This window comes from Castor canadensis, chromosome 5 (genome assembly GCF_047511655.1).
Source record: "Castor canadensis chromosome 5, mCasCan1.hap1v2, whole genome shotgun sequence".
NCBI lineage: Eukaryota > Metazoa > Chordata > Mammalia > Rodentia > Castoridae > Castor > Castor canadensis.
In genome coordinates, this window is record NC_133390.1 from 168697877 (window position 1) to 168720071 (window position 22195).

General features: G+C 39.9%; 1 protein-coding gene across 16 annotated transcripts; it reads right to left on the bottom strand.

Moving 5' to 3' along the window:
* Window positions 1–10225: 10225 nt before the first annotated feature.
* Window positions 10226–20885, bottom strand: Znf334 (zinc finger protein 334). Of its 16 annotated transcripts, none has more exons than XM_074074898.1 (9): window positions 20726–20885; window positions 20416–20477; window positions 19309–19367; window positions 17660–17750; window positions 17444–17557; window positions 16253–16360; window positions 14641–14767; window positions 14250–14333; window positions 10226–12884 (listed from the first exon to the last, which is right to left on the bottom strand). In XM_074074898.1, exons 6-9 carry the CDS (start codon window positions 16310–16312, stop codon window positions 11065–11067), a joined length of 2091 nt encoding a protein of 696 aa, XP_073930999.1. In that variant the 5' UTR covers window positions 16313–16360; window positions 17444–17557; window positions 17660–17750; window positions 19309–19367; window positions 20416–20477; window positions 20726–20885; the 3' UTR covers window positions 10226–11064. The 16 variants fall into 16 exon arrangements, with proteins under 16 accessions (XP_073930999.1, XP_073930997.1, XP_073931001.1 ...); XM_074074896.1 differs by having other exon boundaries at window positions 17438–17557; XM_074074900.1 differs by having other exon boundaries at window positions 17438–17557; window positions 20795–20824.
* Window positions 20886–22195: the final 1310 nt, after the last annotated feature.

The following is a 22195-nucleotide window of genomic DNA, read 5'->3' on the forward strand; positions in this document are numbered from 1 at the left end:
CCCCTTCCCCTCCATCAAACGTTCCACCCGCTTCCCGCAAGTCCCGCGGAAGTCCCCGCCTCCCTTAGGGAAGGTCCGAAGAGTTCCTGTCTCCTGGGCGAGTCGCGTGATTTGTGCTCCAGATCCAGCTCTACTTGTGTATGGAGACCTGGTTCCACCCCCTCCCCGGGGTTAGGCTTTCGAACTCGGTGCCACCTACAACCAGTGTCCCTTTAGACGCAAAGCCACCTTGAGAAGCAAGATATATGCCCACCATATATATGAAAACAGAGATTTGTTTCATAGAACTAAAGCCAAGCAATACAGCAAAATATTATGGAAAATAAAGTAGGCAATGTAGTAAATGATTTTAAACGATCAATACTCGTGGCCAGCAAGTTTTCTCCCCCAGTGCAAATACTACCTCCACGTGCAACTGACAAAATGACAAATATACATAAATCAAAGGAAAGTTTGGTGGAAGGCAGTGTGCTCATAATCTCCCCTCCCACAGACGACCATGGTCAATGTTAGGTGACAGTTTTGTTGAAATAGGTCCTACTAGCTCAATGTGCTATTTTGTTCTTTGCATTAAAAAATGTTAATAATTTTCTTACCCTTTAAAGCTTTTTATTTTGACAAATTTCAAACCTACAGAAAAGTTGGAGCAATGATTCATTCTACCCAAACATCTGTAAACTGTTTACTTAGATTCATCAACTGTGAATATTTTGCCCATGCATTTGCATTGCACTCTCTCTCTCTTCATTCCTCATCCTCTTCACCATTCAAGAGTAGTATGAGCTTCAGCATTCTAAAGATTCTAAGATATATAACCACACAACGATGAAATTCAAGAAATTGAACACTGATAGAGTATTATTTAATATCAGGACCACATTCAAGTTTCACCCAAAGTCCAATAATACTCTTTGTTACATTTTGTTCTGATCCAGGATCCAATTCACGGTCATTGGTGACATCCAGTTGCCTTATCATTCAAACTCCTTTAGTATAATTCCTCAGGCTTTTTGTATTTGATGACATTGGTGATTTTGAAGATGACTGCCTGATTTTCTTATTCTTAAATTTAAGTTTTACATTTCTTGGCAGGAACCCTACACAAGAAATACTTTTTCTTCTAGTAAACCACACCAGTCAGTTTCACCCTCAGGATGTCAGTGTATCTCATCTTTGGTAATATAAACTTTGATGATGTGCAGGTCAATATGCTTTTGTTTCAATTGCTTCTCTTCTGCCAATGGTAATCAGACAGTAATTTACTAATAGTAAGTTCCATTCATAGTCGCATCAAGTACCGATGACTGAGTTAACGAGAATTGAGCACAACTCACAAAAGAAATGGCACACATTCCACATGTTCTGTTAAAGCTGTGGAGCCAGGAACTGCTGTCTTGTCTTGGGAAGAGTCCAGATCCTTTCACAAAGTCCCAAACAAAATCTCAACATGCTGAGTGAGATGGGGTTTTCCTTTTTTTTTTTTATTTGTCTTACTTAACAGAACACAGCTAAAATTCATCTGGAAGAAAATCCCTAAATAGCAACCAGGACTTTTTAACTGAAAAATTAGAATATTTCTTATTACACAGTAAAGTTACAAACCCAAGAATTCTTAAGAATGTAGAGTATGGAAAAAGTGAAATTTCCATTAAGGAACTGCACGTGGTGTTGGGGGGGCTGAGAAAAATAAAGTCATAAAAAATATATTGTGATGTGGTGGGCGTGGGAGAGGAAGATTGCATTGCTAGTGCATACGTGCTATACACAAATTTCATATGCATTCTTGGTTTAACATTTTACTAATAAATCACCAAGTACCTAGAGAAAATATAAAACAATCTTCTCATTTGATCTATGGGTACAGATCAAAGGCAGCCACCACTAAAGAAATGACAGGTGACTAGCACTCTAGAAAAATTTAAAACCTTGTTTTTCAGAAGTAAACACACTTGGAAAATATATTTGCTAAGTATGTGAGAGAACTGGTTTATTGACTTCATTTAATTATCTCCTACACATTTATAAGAAGATCACACTACCATAAAAGTGATCCATGGATATGAAGGACAAGTAATAAAAGGGAAAATGCAAACGAGGAATAAATACATGAAACAGTCCATAAATTACAAATAAAAATGCAAGTGCTTAAATACATTTTTGGCCTTTACTGTAGGCAAAGATTATAAAGAAAGATGATATCCAGTGTGGGCATAAGTTTGGAGAAATGTGCATTCTCATAAATTTCTTTTTAGAATATAATTTATAAAACAACTTGGAAGATGCACTTTATGTAATGTAGAACTCTATTCTAGGAATATGACCCAAGGAAATAATTGTCCAAAGATAGGTGTATAGGTACACTTCTCAGTTTAGGTTAATAGCAATACACTGTAAAAAATCTAAATGTTTAAAAACCCACTAAGTGGGGTATTAGGTAACCATTAAAATTATAATGTAAATTATAAAGCACAGAATTATAATAACTTGACACGATGGGGTTACAAGGTATTTTACAATGAAATATACTTTGTACAAGAACATAAAGCATTGACTTATATTTTGTAAAAGTCAAACAGATCTCCTAAGGGTTTCCAAGCAAATGTAAACACCACATGCAGGAACAAAATCGAACCAAAAATTTAAAACTCAGTTCACTCTCATGCATAAACAATAGAGCAATGTATGCAAGAATTGTATTCCTAAAGTCTTGAGAAAATTTAAAACCTGCATCATTCAATACTAATCTCTTAGGAGAACAAGACAGAATAGGAAGGGTTCGTTCTCAGGAAGCATAAATTTCTTTTCATCATGGAGGCATCTACATTAATTTCTCCAGCATCAACTCTGGTGTTATTCTGAGTGCTCTCTACTAAATCATTGCACAGCGCATTACGGTGTTTGCTTAAGCATCTTTGCCATATATTATTTCATCTAATTTCCACTTCGAAGTAATTGGTCTTCATGAGATTTTAGGCCTCTAAAACATACTATCATTTAATGACTATTTGGATGAGACTGGTGTAGTAATTAAATGACTTAGAATTTTAGTAAAAGTGAATGTTAAAATGACTGTCCAAATTACAAAATCATTCAAAATATTCTGAGACATTAGTAACAATGTATATCGTAGACTGGATTATCAAGTGGGTATATTTTGGACTATATGCTAAAGTGACACAGCCGATGTCATAACACCATATTCACAACTGGTACTCTTTGCTGCATATAAGTTACGAGATTCTTTACAATTTCCAGAAAGTTCGCAGGGCTTGTACTATATTGACATTTGTGCCTAATATGAGACATTATCATTTTGGGCATCATTTCAAATGTGCATAATTAAATGCCTGTAATCTAAGTGGCACTCCCCTAGACATTTCCTATATACAGCCCCATTTCAAATGTGTAGATATAAAGTCAAGTGAATAGGTGTTCCAATGATGACACGTATTTCTCTACAGAGGACTGTGACTGGCAGTGGTCATGGGGACTAATCACCAAGATTTTACTGTTTTACCAACAAAAATGAGTTCATTTATTTGATAAGTACAACTATGTGCTACAGAATGATGTTTTGTCAACAAAGGACCACAAATATACGTAGTCCTATGAGATTATAATGGCGTGGAAGAATTCTATTGCTTGACACTTCTACCGTACCTCTTCTGTGTTTAGATGCACAGATAGCACTGGGTTACAACTGCATACAGTACTCAGTACAGGGACGTGCTGTACAGGTTTGTACTCTGTGTCGCATAGCCTAATGAAGACAAAACTCCTCAGGGAACTAATATCCTTCCAGTTACTGAATTTGTCTTGGTGATGCACCTTGACACTGAGGAAGGGCCTGGGGTCCCAGGGGCAGAAGCTAACCCTCTTCAGGCTAAACTCTATTCCTGATTTTATCTCCCCTCTGATATAGACCATGGTGGCATTTGAGAACTGTTGACTGGACGTTTCCTCTGAGCCCGTACTGAATTATTCATGGGTCCCTTCCTCCAAAGCAGGCACACTGGCAAATGGCCACAGGTATCACTGGGAGAGGCTGGAGAAAGCCACATTAAGCCCCTGTGATGACACTGCAGGGGGCCTCTTCAAAGGTCCTTCCCAAAGTCACTTTGGGTCCAAGACTTGGCTTCAGTCTGCCAACCACGTTTCTGTCAGGGAGACTTAGAAATGTCTCACGTACATGCCAAAATGTGCCTCAGAGGACTGCACGTTAATTTCACTCTAGGGTTTCCATGACTGACTAGCCATCTCTGGCAGACCGAACCTGATGGCCACTCTGTCCTAAGGCAGGTGCCATAACTGTCTGCTTGGTCTCCAAAGGTTAGGTGCTGGCACCTGGACTCTACCACTTATTTCAGGATCCTATTATTATTTTTTTATTAATATGTGCATACAATGTTTGGGTCATTTCTCGCCCCTTCCCCCACCCCTCCCTCCCTAATCCCCCCACTCCTGCTCCTTCCCTGCCCCCCCCCCGCCCCCCGTTGCTACCAGGCAGAAACTATTCTGCCCTTATCTCTAATTTTGTTGTAAAGAGAGTATAAGCAATAATAGGAAGGACCAAGTGTTTTTGCTAGTTGAGATAAGGATAGCTATACAGGGAGTTGACTCATTAATTTCCTGTGCATGTGTGTTACCTTCTAGGTTAATTTTTCTTGATCTAACCTTTTCTCTAGTTCCTGGTCCCCTTCTCCTATTGGCCTCAGTTGCTTTAAAGTATCTGCTTTAGTTTCTCTGTGTTGAGGGCAACAAATGCTATCTAGTTTTTTAGGTGTCTTACCTATCCTCATACCTCTCTAGTGTACACTCGCTTCATCATGTGCTCAAAGTCCAATCCCCTTGTTGTGTTTGCCCTTGATCTAATGTCCACATATGAGGGAGAACATATGTTTTTTAGTCTTTTGGGCCAGGCTAACCTCACTCAGAATGATGTTCTCCAATTCCATCCATTTACCAGTGAATGATAACATTTCATTCTTCTTCATGGCTGCATAAAATTCCATTCTGTATAGATACCACATTTTCTTAATCCATTCGTCAGTGGTGGGGCATCTTGGCTGTTTCCATAACTTGGCTATTGTGAATAGTGCCACAATAAACATGGGTGTGCAGGTGCCTCTGGAGTAACCTGTGTCACAGTCTTTTGGGTATATCCCCAAGAGTGGTATTGCTGGATCAAATGGTAGATCAATGTCTAGCTTTTTAAGTAGCCTCCAAATTTTTTTCCAGAGTGGTTGTACTAGTTTACATTCCCACCAGCAGTGTAAGAGGGTTCCTTCCCCACCCCCCATGCTCGCCAACACCTGTTGTTGGTGGTGTTGCTGATGATGGCTATTCTAACAGGGGTGAGGTGGAATCTTAGCATGGTTTGAATTTGCATTTCCTTTATTGCTAGAGATGGTGAGCATTTTTTCATGTGTTTTTTGGCCATTTGAATTTCTTCTTTTGAGAAAGTTCTGTTTAGTTCACTTGCCCATTTCTTTATTGGTTCACTAATTTTGGGAGAATTTAGTTTTTTAAGTTCCCTATATATTCTGGTTATCAGTCCTTTGTCTGATGTGTAGCTGGCAAATATTTTCTCCCACTCTGTGGGTGTTCTCTTCAGTTCAGAGACCATTTCTTTTGTTGAGTAGAAGCTTTTTAGTTTTATGAAGTCCCATTTATCTATACTATCTCTTAGTTGCTGTGCTGCTGGGGTTTCGTTGAGAAAGTTCTTACCTATACCTATTAATTCCACAGTATTTCCTACTCTTTCCTGTACCAACTTTAGAGTTTGGGGTCTGATATTAAGATCGTTGATCCATTTTGAATTAATATTGGTATAGGGTGATATACATGGATCTAGTTTCAGTTTTTTGCAGACTAGGATCCTATTATTTCTAGGTTTGAGGTTTGAGGATTTGTTTCCTAGACCATTTCTGGTACCAGAGGAGAATAGGCTGGCCTGCTCTGGGTCAGACCTATAAAAGCCCAGATTAAAGCTGTGCCTAACCTTGACTACAGCATTTTATAAAGCAGTAATTTTGACCTGAGCATTTTTTAGTACAAGTGCCAAAATAGAATGACGCAACGCCTTGTTTCTACAAGTAAACAACTTCCATCTTCCAGCACACTGTGAGATACAAACTGATAATGTATTTGTGCCAACAAATGATTACATCTGTAAATATTTCACATCATACCAAAATCACCAGACATAAAAGGAGGAACACTCCAAGACTGAGAAATGGCAGGCACACTGACCTGTCACCCTTCATGTGCCTTGCCTAGGAAAATTGCCAAATCAAAGGGTCACTACCACTGTCCCCCCAGCTCCGGTTCAAGTACAGTTTCTCCTGATCATGATACACAGCCCACTTGAAACTCAAACTCAAAACAGCCTGCCGCCTGGACCTGCAGTTCATAAAACTTCTGGTCCCCTCCTACAGAGACTTTTCCTTGTGTCAGCATCAGTTCTCTGCCTGTGCCTTTAGTACAGGCCCTCCGAATGCCACAGCCTCTTTAACCTTTCTTAGCCATCCTGTAATTGTGGGAAGTGTCACTGCAATCCGAGTTAGTAATTTAAGGTTGGAATAAAAGAACCTGTGTTGCCGACAGCTCATGGCTATAAAGCAAACTCAGTAGTAAGCAAATTAAGCCAACAGAATTGATGTAGCTTGTGAATTTATTGTTATTCAATAAATTCTGACATTGTGGAAAGATGTGTTTGTCTGCAATGATGATGTAACTCGATCATGAAGAGTGCCCATTACAGAATCAATCTCTTAAGAAACAGAACGTTCAGTTCAGTTCTAGAGCATTTGCCTAGATGCATGAGGCTCTGGATTTGATTCCAGCACCAAAAGAGGAAAGACAAAAAAAAAAAAAAAAAAAAAAAAAAAGAAATAGCACCCTCAAAGGATTGAAAGAGAATTGAAAGAAGAGACTTTCCGCAATGTGGGCAGGGTTGTAGGAAACAAGGGATCTACCATCCTTAGCCTGAGTGTGGATTTTTCCAGGTATCACTTCAGCCTTGTTGAATGTATGTTCCCCAGCTCCCTTTCCCTGTATGTTTTCAGTGAGCATGGGCCACAGAGATTTCCACATGGAAATCTACTGATTAGGTCACAGCCCTCATGATCCAGTCACCTCCCCCAAATCCACCTCTGAATGTTGCATTGGGAATCCAATCTTCAGCCCAGGAGTCTTTGGGGCACACTTCATATGCAAACCATAACGTGAGTAGAGTGGTGACTTAGAATGCAAATACAAACTCTCCTAAATACCAAAAGTCACCCCCCTACACACACACACGACGCTGTGCAGTCAGGGGCAAGTAGAAGATGCATTTGTAACTGTAACATAAAGCAGTATGGAGGAACTAAAACCAAATGTATCAGTTGTATCAATAATGTCAACTTATAAAATCTTCCTCTCATTCTCTCACATATAATTATTTCATTGGCAAAACAGGAGTAATTAAAAAAGAAATCCACAAGCTTCCACTTCTATCAACCCACTCTCATCTGGGGCCACATGGGGTTTTTAGTGTGGATGAACTGGCCTGGAACAGTTGTCTTATTTTCTTAAAAAGTCTACCTTTCCCTGTGTGCTTGGCACTCCAACCTTTCTCATCCACTCAGAACATTACTCCGTAATTTCATCCCCTTTACTGAATTTTTCTTCATGTTTTGAGATAGTCTGATTATGTAGCCCAAGATGGCTTAAACTTGTGAACCTCCCTCCTCAGCCTCTGTGGAGTACTGGGATTACAGGTGTGCACCACCTTGCCCATCACTCTGCTTAATTTTCTGTATGCATATAAATGTGTAATTATCTTTCTCCAGAAAGCAACCTCTTTTGACTCACTTCTCTCTTGAGCTACCTTGTCATTTCTCTTACCTTCTGGACTTTATGAGAGTTGTTTGAAATCCCTGATTCCAGTGTGTTCCCTTCCATATTTCTTGAAAGCACTCCGTTGTTACTGAGGCCACCAGTGATAGCTAGCCTCCAAGATGACCCCATCAGTCCCCACCTCCAGGCACCCATATTCCTGAATGCTCTCCTTCTATAGCACATCAAAGTTGGTCTCTGAGACCAAGTCAGTATAATAAAAGTGGCATTTTGACCTCCAAAGCAAGGTGACGAGAGATTGTTGCTTATGCCTTGTTCTTGCCTGGGTCACTCATCTGGGAGATGCCAGTTACCATGCTTTGAGGGCCCCCAATAAACATGGAGAGGCCACATAGAGAGACTGAAGCTTCCTGCCAATAGCCATGCGAGGATGCCATTGTGGAAGTGTCAAGTTTTTGAGTGACTGCAACCTCATGAACTCCCTAGCGAAGTTCTAAACCAGAGAGACGCTGTGAGACAATGCACGCTTATTGTTTTAAGTGGCTAAGCTCTGAGGATAATGTGTGTAAAGCGATAGATAAGCAGTGCGTTACCTTGTGTTAAGGGTTGAATTGTGTCTCTCCAAAGTTTATGTTGAGGTCTTAAGACAATTCAGTACTTCAGAATGTGATCTTATCTGGATATAAGGTTGCTACTGATGTAATTAGTTAAGATGGGGGCATACTTGAATACATTAGACTTAGAGGGCTGGGTGTGATTGTGCACACCCATAATCCCAGGCACTCAGGAAGTGGGGACAGGAAGGTAATGGTTTGAGGCCAGCCTGGGGGCAAAAAGTTATTGAGATCTCATGTCAACAACCAAGTGAGATGTGGTGGTCCATGACTGTAATCTCAGCTGCTCAGGCATTGCAGGTAGGACTGTGGTACAAGGTTAGCCTGGGCAAAAAACAAAACTAAAAATTAAACACAAAACAAAAGCAAAAAGGGGTGGGGACAGACCCTGATTTCAAACTCCAGTCGCACCAAAATCAATCAATCACGACTAGAGTTAGGCTTCTACAAGCCATGGAACTACCAGCAATGAGGAGACCTGGGACAGATCCACCTTTTCAACCTTCAGAAGAGAACATGGCCTTCCAATGCCTACACCTCAGGCTTCTAACTTCCCGAACTGTGAAGCAGATTTCTGTTGTTCTAGATCACAGTTGAGTTTGCTTGTTATGGAGGCCCTGGGAAACTAATGACTCCTTTGTGTCATGTCCTTTTCCCTTTGGCTCTTTTAAGATTTTCTCTTTATTAAATTGGCTTTGATTTTTATATGCCTTAAAAGTTTTATTTTGCTGTTTTGTAGTTTTGTTTGTGTCCTGTTTGGGGGTTCACTGAACTTCTTGGACTTGTGTATTTACATTTTTCATTGGTTTTGAAAAAAATTTTTCTTATGTAGCTTTTCATCTATATAATACTAAATCAAACCAATAAAAATACAGCAATGCATAAACTTGTGGTTTGCAACATAACACAAAGCAAGTGAGCAATACTAGACAGCAAGTTTACAGATCTTCAGCAAAAATATCTAAACCCTATGAAGCAATTCTCCAGCTTCATTTAAGCAGTGAGTTCTATAAGACCAAGCAAAAAAAATTAAATCTGAAGGATAAATTTGGTATGAAAAAATTTAACTTTTTAAAAACTCCCATCAATAAATAACTTTAGAGTAAAAGATAGTAAAATTCCATTTGCAATAGCAACCAAATCTTTGAAGTTACTATGAATAAATTTCACAGAAAAGAGCAGAACTGGTCCATACATAAACACGTTACATATTCATGCCTAACATTCATATGTATTTAACACACATGTGCATACATGTGAATATCTAGCCTCTGAAGGACATAAACAAGAACCGAGCAAGCGTTTACATTCGGCTCTTGGACTCCAGGTAAAGTGTACCTTCCCCCCCAACTGCACAACCAAAAACCACAGAAGCCACAGGCAGGTGTCAGGATTTAAGGGTGCGGCTTAGTGTGACCACCAAATAGGCCAATGAACTGAGTGAAAGAATTAAGCAAACCTGCCAGTTCAATCACAGGCAATACCCATGACAAGAAATCATACGTGCAGGATATATGTCCACAATGAAGAGGATGTGAGGTGGGCAAACCAGTTCTTCTCTTCCTAGTTTTATCAATGAGATAAACTCACTTCACCTTCCCTGTGCAGAATGAATAACGCAGCAGAGGCCAGGAATGGGTTTAGGAAAAATCCCACTCATAGAATCAGAACTTACCATTAACCCCACAAAAATGGCAGTCTGCCTAACTGCATGTATCCACATAACATAATTGTAATCAGCATTGAAGAGGCCCTTTTTCCTCAGGAGCTGAATTCTAAAGAACACCTCTACGAACATGTTTATTAGAAAATCCAAGAGATTTTGAAAACACATTGACATAACCAAAGCACTGAAAGAACAAGGGTAAACACTTTTTGGATTCAAAGACTATTTGAATTCTCTTTGCTGTTCAAATCTGCTTACTGATTTTTTTCCTATTGTAATTGCTATTTTCTTGAGCTAGATGGAAGCTTCAGGATCACACACTGACTACCCTGAGCCTATCTCTCTTTAGAAAAGTCTTAGGAAGGGCTTTCATTGGCTCAGCTTTATCAAATATACATGAGTAGTACAACTGCCATGGGTGGAGGGGGTACCATGGTTAGTTCTCTTAATTGTCAACTTTGCAGTTAAAAGGATTGAGATGTTACTAGATGTTTATGGAGACAGAGTTAGAAGACAAAAACCAAGCTGTCTGAGGTTTTGATAAACCATAAACTTGCCAATTATAAATTCTTCAATTATCATAGGAATAATTGATATTGAATGGGAATGAAGTCAGATTAGATCCCCACATCTGGGAACATAATAACAACACTATGGAGAGCAATCAATTAACAACCAAAAATGTGTTTCACTATTTTAAAGGGAGGCACACTTGGTATAAGGTTTGAAATGTTGCTGAAAATTTTCATAGTTCATATCAAATGTTCTACCACATTTAGTAAATTAGCCATATCCCTCATCAAGCTCTTTGATGTTATAATGCAGGCTGATTTATGGCAGGAAAAAAATCCCATGTCCTTATACTAGTAAGATTTCAATCCTCTACACATAGTCAGAGTTTAACATTATGTAAATTATTTTTGAATTGTTGCCTGTTGGAACTTATTCCTTGTGAGTTTTCTGATGTGAAAGGAAGTTTGATTTGTGGCGAAATGTTTTCTCACATGTGATACATTCATATGGTTTCTCCCCTGTGTGTATTTTTTGATGTTCAGTGAGTGTCCACAGCCGGCGGTAGGTTTTCCCACATTCATTACACTCATAGGGCTTTTCTCCTGTGTGAATCCTCCGATGTACTCTGAAGGCTGACTTATGGCGGAAGGATTTCCCACATTCGTTACATTCATAAGGTTTTTCCCCAGTGTGAGTTCGCTGATGTTCCATAAAAGAGAACTTCTGGCAGAAGGTTTTCCCACACTGGGTGCACTCATAGGGTCTCTCTCCTGTGTGTGTTCTCTGATGGTATGTGAGCGCCGACTTCCTGCAGTAGGTCCTCCCACACTTACTACATTCGTAAGGTTTCTCCCATATAGTCCTCTGATGTACAAAGAGGTGTGAGCTTTTGTTGACTGAGTGCCCATGTTCACGACATTCATACAGATTCTCTTTTGCGTTCATTCTCTTATGTTCACTGCAGTTTGATGTCACAGTGGATGTTCTACCACATTCATTAAACACATCGAGCTTCTCTCCTATGTGAGTGCTCTGATGTACAGAGAGTGTTGACTTATGATAGAAAAACTTCCCACATTCATTACATTCATAAGACTTCTTTCCTCTATGAATTATCTGATGCTCAATAAGGGCTGACTTAGTACATAAAAACTTTCCACACTGACTGCACTCATAGGGTTTCTCTCCTGTGTGACTTCTTCGATGCACATTGAGGGCTGACTGACAAAAGAAAGTTTTCTCACATTCACTGCACTCATAGGGCTTTTCCCCTGTGTGAATTCTCTGATGTGCAATCAGAGCAGACTGACAGAAGAAGGTTTTCCCACATTCCTTACATTCATTTGGCTTCTCTCCCCTGTGAGCTCTTTGATGTAAAATGAGGTAAGATTTCTTGCCAAAGGCATCCCCACATTCCTTACATTCGTAAGGTTTCTCCCCTGTGTGTGACCTGAAATGTTCAGCAAGGGCTGACTTCCGAAAGAAGGTCTTTCCACATTCATTACACTCATAGGACTTCTCCCCTCCGTGAATTTTCTGATGCACAATCAGGGCAGATTTGTCAATGAAGGTTTTCCCACATTCACTGCATTTGTAGGGCCTTTCACCAGTATGAATTCTTTGGTGTCGAGTAAGGCTTGTCTTCACACGGAAAGTTTTTCTACAATCATTACAAACATAGGGTTTCTCCCCTGTATGGATTCTCTGATGTACAATGAGGGTGGATCTCTTAGAAAATGTTCTCCTACACTCCTCACATTCATTTGATTTCCTTTCAACATGACTCCTCTTCTGTGCAGAGAGGACTGGTCTCTGGAGGAAGGGCTTTCCACCCTTGTTTTGGTCGAAAGGCTGTTTTGAAGTCTGAGTGTCCTGGTGCAGAATAAGATCTTCACCTTGATCTTTGGCTTCCCTAACTTGATTATATTTGTGCTTTTCCATTCCAGAATGACTTTTCTTGTGCTTAGTATGGAGTAGTGGCTTCCCACATCCAATGTGTTCATCAGGAACCTTTGTATTTTCTTTTCTTTCCTTTACAACAATTATTTCTGAATTAGTTTTCAAACTGTTTCCACCTGGATCACATTTATGAAGTATTTTTCTTGAGGGAATAATATTCATGTCCATAGTAAATGTTTTTCCAAATACACTAGCTCTTTCAGTAATCAATGTTTTCTTGTTGCAGAACTTAATTTGCTTCAAATGTTCGTCTTGGATTTCTTTGTCTTTCTCTAAGGCATCATCATCTTCTAGAAAGGAGCACAATGAACAATAATCTGTGAGTCTTTAAACACTTACTATAAAATGAGAATTCATATAAATGCCTTGCTATGAGGGTTAGACTTCAGCATCCCAGGATTGAAGAATTTCAAGTGTAAGTATCTCCTACCTGGCTTACTTTGGGGAAAATAGTAACAACTAGGAAGGAAGGAAGGGAGGGAGGGAGAGGGAGGAATAATTCCACCCATACCAGACTATTTAACAGGGTCAAAGCAAGAGGAATCTAGTAAAGAATATAAAAGCCTTTGACACTTGACAAATATATTCCAAATCTAATATAGGTGGAAAAACACAACAGTCACAAGGAATAGTACTCAGTATGTACTGAGTGCCATATATCTACTTGACAAGAGTCAAGTAGAACTTAAGAGAAAGATAGTAAGACCGGGCAAAAAAGACCTCAGAAAGTTACAAAAACAAATAAACAAACAAACAAAAAAAAAACCAACAACAAAAAAACCATAAGGAAGGGGTGAATTTAAAATTTTAGCCGCAACTCTGCTAAAAGGGAACTCTGGAATTTGCAATAAAAAGGTGAGACTGGGGCAGAGTGGGGCAGGGAGTGGAGAGCAGTGAGCAAGACCTCTTAGGTACTTGCACAACTCTAACAGCAAGGGTGTCCTTAAATTCTTTGTGCTAGGAGACTGCTACATCGTAGTCCCAACCCAGCTGGGACTGAGAACAGAAAGTGAAGCTGAGTCATTTCTTAGTTAAACCACAGAGAGAAAAAAGAAAGTAGAAATATCATGTAAATCAAGTAAGTTATTTTTTAGAGACAGGTACATGCCTGTAATCTCAGCTACTTGAGAGGTGGAGACAGAAAGATTTCAAGTTCAAAGCCAGCCTTGGCAAAAATGTGAGACTGTGTATCAAAAAACAAAATAAAAACAAAAGCCTGGAGGCATGGGCCAAATGGTAGCATACTTGCCTAGCAAGTGTGAGACCCTATGTTAAATCTCTAGTGCCACAAAAATAAATAAATAAATAAATGAATAAAAACTACATTTCTTTAAAAAAATTATTTTTTAAAGATAGATATGAATGTTTGAATATAAAATATGTCTATGATAATTGTGGATGGGGTGAGGTAGGCAACAGAATACTATAGAAATAAAATGAAAGGTGTGGTAAAGGAGGAGCTTGGATTCTGGGGATAGGGCACATAGTAGCAAAGACATAAGTTTCAATTAAAGGTGTACATTTATTTGGGGAGAGTGTTTTAGGTATCTATGGCAGCTAATTGTCCTCAATCATTCCCAGAGGAATGTGATTACTAACCATTCTGAAACTCTCATTTTCTCTGCTTTCCACCTGCTCAGTTATCATTTCCTTACCTGTGTAGCTCTGACCTTCCACTATCCATGGTTCTTCTCCTTGCTCCAATTTGAAGATCACATCTGGTTTGCTAACATGAAACCCTGTGAATGAGAAATGACACAGAACTTGAACCAAGTTCTTTGGACTTCAAGGATGAAGAAGGTACAGGTTCAGAAGCTGTACAATGAAGATGCCCAGCAACAGCGCAGCAAACCAGGATATATTGGTGAAGGGCGAGGGAAGTGCAGGGAGCATGTGTGTGCATTCATGCACTCCTACACCTACCTCTTAATCATCTTTTTCCCCTGAAACTTGAGGCTAGATAATGAAATTCTACAAAGTCCCCATGTTCTTGTGACACAAAAGAAAAGCACACTCTCAGGAACTCTACAGGGATACTGCACTTACCAACTGAGATGAGGTTGCTGTAGTTCTCCAGCATCACATCCCTGTACAGGAGCCTCTGAGCAGGGCCCAAGTGTTGCCACTCCTCATGGGTGAAGTCAACAGTCAGATCCTTGAAGGAAACTGATTTCTGAAAGAATATGTTTAATCTTCAGTAATTAGAATTGAACAACACCAAATCTATGGGGATACCACTGCCCTGGCTAATGGGAGGCTATACAGAGGTATACTTTGTGAGAGGGTAAAAAAAAAAAAAAAATAGAAACATTCTGTCACTGTGTTCATTTTTAAATGAATTCTCAAAATGTACTGAGCTTACACTATTGTCCTGGAGTTCTTGGATTTTCTGGATTATTGAGTCACATGAAATACTGATCTTGCTCTCAAGCTAAGTCCACTCTGACAGGGTGACATAAATAGAAACGTACCTTCCAGAAAGAGCAATCGTGATCATACTTGCAAGATAACGGGTGACCACAAAAGGAGAAAGCTAGCCCCATTCTATGCTATCAGACTTCTTTGAAGGGTTAACTTTTGTCTTGAAATACTGTGTTTTGTTGCAATGTGATCATTAAGAAATACACACAGGATAAAACTAGATAAGAGTATGTGAGTACTTTGTCTATGATTTTCCAATTCTTTTGTAAGTCTACATTTATCTAAAATTAAGGAGTAAAAAATGGGGCACCTTCTCTAGCTCTACCGATGCCCATGCACTCCCCGTGCTCTAGGTCCATTGCTCGTTTACCTCACCACCTGACTAGCCTGGGTCACCTTAGCCTCTCTTCCTCGACCTGCCACAGATTCTCATGCTGGTATGCTTAGAAGATAATCACATCCTTCTGCCTTCATCATGTAACTGTCTCCAACAGATAAATTAGCAATAGTCATATTATCCTTTCTTTTCTCTATGAATTATTCCCTACATACAAGTTAGAAGCTTCCTGACAAAAGCAGTGCTTACAATTAACTATAAGCACAACCATGGACAGATAAGGTCTGGATAACTAGAATTAGTGACTAGAAAAATACCAGAAGCAAAAGCCAGCAACAGTCAGAGAAGTGGGGAGATTTCACTTCTGAGTTACTTGCTCACAAAGACGGAGCCAGTTGCTTTAACAGCATAAAATCCACAGTGAATGCATTCACTCTGTGAGAAACTGAATGGAGTTCATAAGAAAGGAACAAGAAACCAGACTCTCCTAGTGACTCAGGTCAACGCTGTAAGTGACTCTGAGTGGACTAGTCATTCATTCAGGGCAGAGCTCACAGGTTCATACAGCACAACACAACTCACAAACATGAAATAGGGAACACCACTGTGAGCAGGCATGGGGCTATCAAGGGCAACAGAGGAGAGCAACATGGGCCTTACTCATGGGGAGACGCAGGGTAATGTGCAGGCCCTATGCTGACACAGAAATGCAGACGGTTGCCTGCTCTGTGAACACAGCCAGGGAACAGAAGGGACAAGAATGAAAAAATGGCTCCCAGCTATGGTCACAATGTGAGATTACAGAGGTAGAGAGTTGAGGAATAACTGAAACAGTAGGGGCACAGTTAAAAGCAGGAGCATAAAACTTGGGGCATGTTTAGGAAACAAAATGCCCATTACCATCACTTTACAGTGGTGCTCAGCATGGGTGACACCTGCCCCCTGGAACATTTTGCACATCTGTGCAAGAATTTTGGGCTGTCAAAGTTGCTGGTATGGTGCTGGTATCTGGTGAAGGGAGAAGGGACAGTAGTTACCTACAACACATAGGACAGTCTCATACAGAAAAGAAATGCTCCAAATTTATATAAGTTTCTAATTCCCTAAATATTCATTCATATGGATGACGAATCCATTTATAATGATCTGGGCCTAGGACCTTAATCTGTTTTTTTACACTTGATCATACAATGTGTGTGTAAACACACACACAGACCAGACTTTCCTGGAATGCAATACGGGGTACATAAAGGGAACACTGTGTTTGGTTTAGGTTGGAACTTTAGAGATTTTCACTCTTTTGATGGCAATCCTACCCATAGTATTTGGATTACAAAACACCACATCTGTATCAGTGTGAATCTGTAATGGTCACATTCATAGTGATTCCACCTTGAGGTATAAATACTAGATTGCTACTCTGACTTTTAGTATAGTTGTGTCTGAGCAATTCTCTATTAAAATACATACTTTTAGGGTCATAATATTAGGTGGTTCATGCCTGTAATCCCAGCTACTCAGGGGACAGAGACAAGAGGATTGTGGACCAAGACCAGTCCAGGCAAAGTTATGCAAGACCCTATCTAAACAACAAAAACAAAAACTTAAAAAGAAAAGGTCTAGAGGTGTGATAGAGCGCTTGCCTAGTGAGGCCCTGAGTTTAATCTCTAGCACTGAAAAAAAAACATCATACAATTTAATTTTAAAATAATCTGCTTTTATTTCTCCTGTACAGTTATACTGACTAAAAAAATGTATATAGGCAGATTACTTATAATTTTCAAAATAAGATAAAGGGAAGCTGGATTTTAGCTGGAATCACTAAAAAACAGAGCCTGATTAAGGTAAAGACTAAGGTGGTATCATTTCATTTGGATGCTCTGAGCCAGGCAGCAAGAAGAAGAGAAGTGAGGAGAGAAAGGATATAAGCGATGAGATGTGAGAGGTGTTACCACACTGCCTACTCTACCACAGGCCTCAAAGAGGCAGCAGGTGCCTCAGCAGGAGCATGCTGTCAGCACATGGGACTTCTCCACCTTCTCATTCCCCTTTATTCAAGGTTCACCCCAAAGTGAGTCAACTTGCCCATACTTCCAGTTGCACCATTTGCTTCCTTGGTCTCTTCAGAAGACAGAAATCATACCACATGGTGTGCTGTTCCACCAAGTCTAAAAGAGGGGCAGTCTTGTGTGGGTGGGTGGCAGACTAAAAGATAAAAGAGATGGTGGGGTATTGAAGGTTTTTGTGTTTGTACAAAATATGCTATGAAATGGATGTTGGGTTTGATGAAGTTGAGAACCAGCTCACCATGGTTTATATTGTTTGTCTAGTCTTTTTTCTTCACTTGTTTGTGACCTCTGTGGGGACAGAGATGGTATCTCTTTTGTTCAAGCTACACCTAGAGATACAGGAATTAAGAAAGAAGTAGGAAATGGTCATGGTGTGAATAACTTTATGCCATACTAAAGAGGCTGAACTTTCATCCTGTATGTAGCGTGGACCTACAAAGGTAGTTTCCATATTGAGACATGATCAGGTTGGCACTTTAGAGGGTCTGCCCAGCTGGGTGAGTGGCTCAAGTGGTAGAGCGCCTGCCTAGAGGGTCTGCCCAATATGAACAAGTCTTGAGGTGGGAGAAGGAGGCATGTAGATCACTGAGAAATCTACTATGATAATCCAGAAGAGAGAAACTGAAGCAGGAAAGGTAGAGAGGGAAGGATCAAATTAAGGAAATGTTCTTAAGAAATTAGCAAGGCTTGATAACTAGACATACTATGAGGTAAGGAGTAGGCAAATTTAAGACGTATCTCATTTTATTCAGATTGTAGAGGCACTGATAGAGAATAAAGAGGAAGAAGCAAATTGAACAGATTGTAAACAGTTTCTATTTTAGACATGAGGACAGTCAAGGGAATTTGAACATCCTTACAGAGATATTCATCAATAATCTCAACCTGAAGTTCTTGGAGGTAGTAAAAGATTTCAGGGCACAGAGTTAAAACTACAGACAGCATCAGAAAATCAGAGTAATGGGTTAACCATAGAATAGCAATGGTTATGGAACAAAAGGGAAGAAGACTGTATAAGAGAGGAAATGATTAGAGTTAAAAAGAGAATGTGTGAGTAATATAACAGAAATTATCAGACGTGCACTTTAGGGAGGCGGTAATTGTACTGTCAAATGCATGCAACAGAGTTTGGTAAAGCATGGGCTGGAAAATATCCATTTGAGTTTTAAATTATTTAGGTTACTGCTAACATTTATTGGAACAGATCCATGAGATGAGGGGAAGACAAACACATGACTGCATAAAGAGTTGAAATGAGACAAACAAGTAAAGTTTTATCTGCAGAATATAACACTGAATTGTTCCCCATACAACCTACTTTATTTTTAAAAATTTATTTATTTTTATATATTTTTATTTATATACATGTTACAAGCTGTTTTAAAAATACAACTGAAAGGGTTAGTAAGAGCGTTTTTTGAGAACATGCAATCCACTTATTTAAGGATTTACTACTGGATCATGGAGAACAATCAAATATTGTCTACTTGAATAAAACAAGTTAGTCCCCTATAATTGCTTTACTTTCCCCAGGCACAAAAGTCACAGGAAACCCACTGCATTTCTTTCATAGTTGGTTTTGGTAAAGCTGCCTTTGCAATACTTATTCAAAGATTATCTAAGAAAATGTCTATACATAAATGACAGAGAAACTAAATAGCCAATGTAAGGGCTACTTCATATTGTTTGGGTCTTTCTGGAGAAACTTGATTACATCAGTAGGAATGTATGATTTCTGTATTTTCAGATTAACTTTTCCAGCACTGATATAGTACTCTTATTTTCTCTGATGCTGAATTTTATATATTTCTCCTATCTGAGTGTATAAGCTATAAGCCTCTTAAAATCCATTGTAAAATGTGGGAAATAAATCCCTGAACAACTTACCTGGGATTTGTTCATATTCAGGTGCTCTTGAGAAAAGGCCAAGAGTAGTGAAAGAAGAGCTGGGTAAGGAAGAATGGGGAATTGGAGTCATGAGAGGTCTTTTACCCATAGCAGCCTTTACCCACAAGACACACACCCCTCCATGTAGAATGACCCTTTGACCAATATAGCACAGGAAGCAACAGACTGAGGGAATGTCCACTTATAGTTCTGAAATAATTACATAGAGCTCTTCTTATTGAGTGTAAACAAAAGTTTTCTACTGAATTACCGTCAATACATGCTTCCTTTGGAAAAGTGTAAAATAACCTATAAATTCAATACTAGAAGATTGGGTTAAAAAGTTAGCATACACAAAGTTTGGAACAGTACTCCAGCACTAAAACTGATTCTAGGATTAAAATATTTATTGGTTTAGAAAAATATTGATATTATGTCACTTACCTACTTTCTTGCTAATATGTTTAGCCAATGATATCAGAGAACTCAGAAAAAAGGAATGCAAGTACTTTAAGATGTTTATCTTTTTTTGACTGTTTGGTCTCCCGTAAGTGCAGTTTCACAAGAGGACGTTTTGCTAAGAAACATTTCTGGTTTTGTTTTCAACTTAAATGTGGTGGACAGAGCCCTGACCTGGGAATCAAGAGGCCAGAATTTAATTCTTGGCTCTGTCACTAGCAAACTGCCTAAATAGATGAAATAGTTGCCTTCTAAGTCCTAATTTTAAAATAAAGTAAGTTTTAGGCTGGAGGCGTGGCTCAAGTGGTAGAGTGCCTGCCTCGCAAATGTGAAGTCCTGAGTTCAAACCACAGTAACACCCAAATAAAGTAAAACTAAATGATTAAAAAAACTTTCCTCTACACTGTGTGATTCTACACGGGAGAAATTCAATAAATTCCAGGGAGCGTGGCACGTGGTTTGAACAGCTCAGAATAAACAAAGAAAGAAGACTGTATGACATGAGATGTATTTAGCATGTGACCAGAAAATCGTTTCCTTAGCTATGGCCGATACCCCGTCCCTCCAAGGAACCCCTGGTAGATCCTCCAATATGAAGCGGCATCCTACCAAACCCAGACCCTGCCCATTCCCTCATTTGCAGCTCACATCCTGTCAAGTTGAACTGAAGCTTTGCTTCCAGTCATCAATGGCTGCAGGTCCCAGGGCACCTGCGGAATTTCCGGGACAGGATCTTAGCCCTCAAATGCACAAACCCTTCTCCTTCACAGAGCACCGTCTTCAGGCAAGGACAGCCGCCGGGGGCCGTCCCAAGGCCTGCAGGTCTGGAGCCCAGAGAAGCCCTCCAGCCTCGCCCCCATCATCCGGGAATCCCGCAGTAGGGCCTCCCGGGAGAGACCAAAGCGGGGAGAACCCGCGGCCCCCTCCACGAGCCCGAGGTCGGCTCCACCCAGCCCACCTTTCCCTCCGACCCTCGAGGGCCCAGAGCTCGCCGCCAGCCCTGCCTCTGACTCGTGGGTACACCCACTTCGCCTCCAGCTCGCACCGGGCCCAGGTGACGCGGGAATCCAGAAGCTGTAGGATCCTCCCCCGGAAGAACCTGGGGAACCGGAAGAATATCCCGGTAGCGGTCCGGAAGTGGCGCATGCGCAGCAGAGGCCTCCGGGCCCCCTTTCCCAGGGTTCTCCAAAGGGCGCTGGTCGTGTTTCCGGGACCACATTACCCAGAAGGCACCGCGTCCTCATCCGGAGTAGAGGGTTCCTTTGAGGGTTTTCTGCTTTAATTACCGGGCTTGGTTGACTGCTACAAACCACTGACAGAAATGTTTCATGTCGATAGCACTGCGACTATGGATGAGAAGGGAAAATTACAGACTGTGAAAGAATTCCCCGCAGTGTATAAAGAAAAACAATAATGATCTGTAAGATTTCTTCCACATAGATAAAAAATAAAATCTGGCATCTAAAATTAAACAACAAATATATGACAATTGAAGATAAATCAGAATATCTCTAAATATCTGTAAAGAAAATAATGTAGCTAGCTAGGTTTGGTGACATATACCTGTAATCCCAGCACTTGGGAGACTGAGGCAGGAGGATCATGAGTTCAAGGCCACCTTGGGTTACATAGACTCTTGTCTCAAAAAAAGAAAAGAAAGAAAGTAAAGAATTCATTAGATATAATACCAATTCCCAGATAGCTGAGAATTAATGTTGCATATTAATGGTGCATATCTGAGAGTTTTACAGTAAGGCAAGTCATAATTTATTATTAATATGTTAATTTATTTTAACAATACCAATATTTAATATGTAATGTGAATAATAGAGAAAATGGCTCTTTATCCAGAAAGACAAATATGTATATATATTGCATATACATTGAATAAAAAGCTATAGAATGCTTTCCTTGTTGGGTGGCATGATAGTTTTAGACAAAATTATGATATGTTATTACCAAGCTCCAGAAAAGAACACTTAGCACCTGCAGTAGCCAGTCTTCAAAGATGGCCCTCAATGAACCAAATTCCCCAGTATTAAAGGCTTGTGTTTTTCCCTTCCACATTAAATTTGGCTGACATTGTGACTCCCTTTAGCCAAAGGAATTCATCAAAAGTGACATTGTCAGTTCTTGAAAATAAGACTTATGAAGTACTGAAGCTGCAGCTTTGCCTTTTGGAGGGCTCTTAGATACTACTTAAGAAATCCAGGTACCCTGATTGGAGACCAATTAGAGAGACCAAGAGGAGAAGAGTGAGAGAACCTGAGATCACATGGAGAAAAAGAGGCCCAGCTTTCCTAGCAACAAATCTGTGCCTTATCTTGTCAAGGCAACATCTTGAATGAATGTGCCATCTTGAACTTTCCAGGCAGCCAAGTCCCTGGATGACTTCAGTCCAGACAAAATCATATGAACCAGAACCACC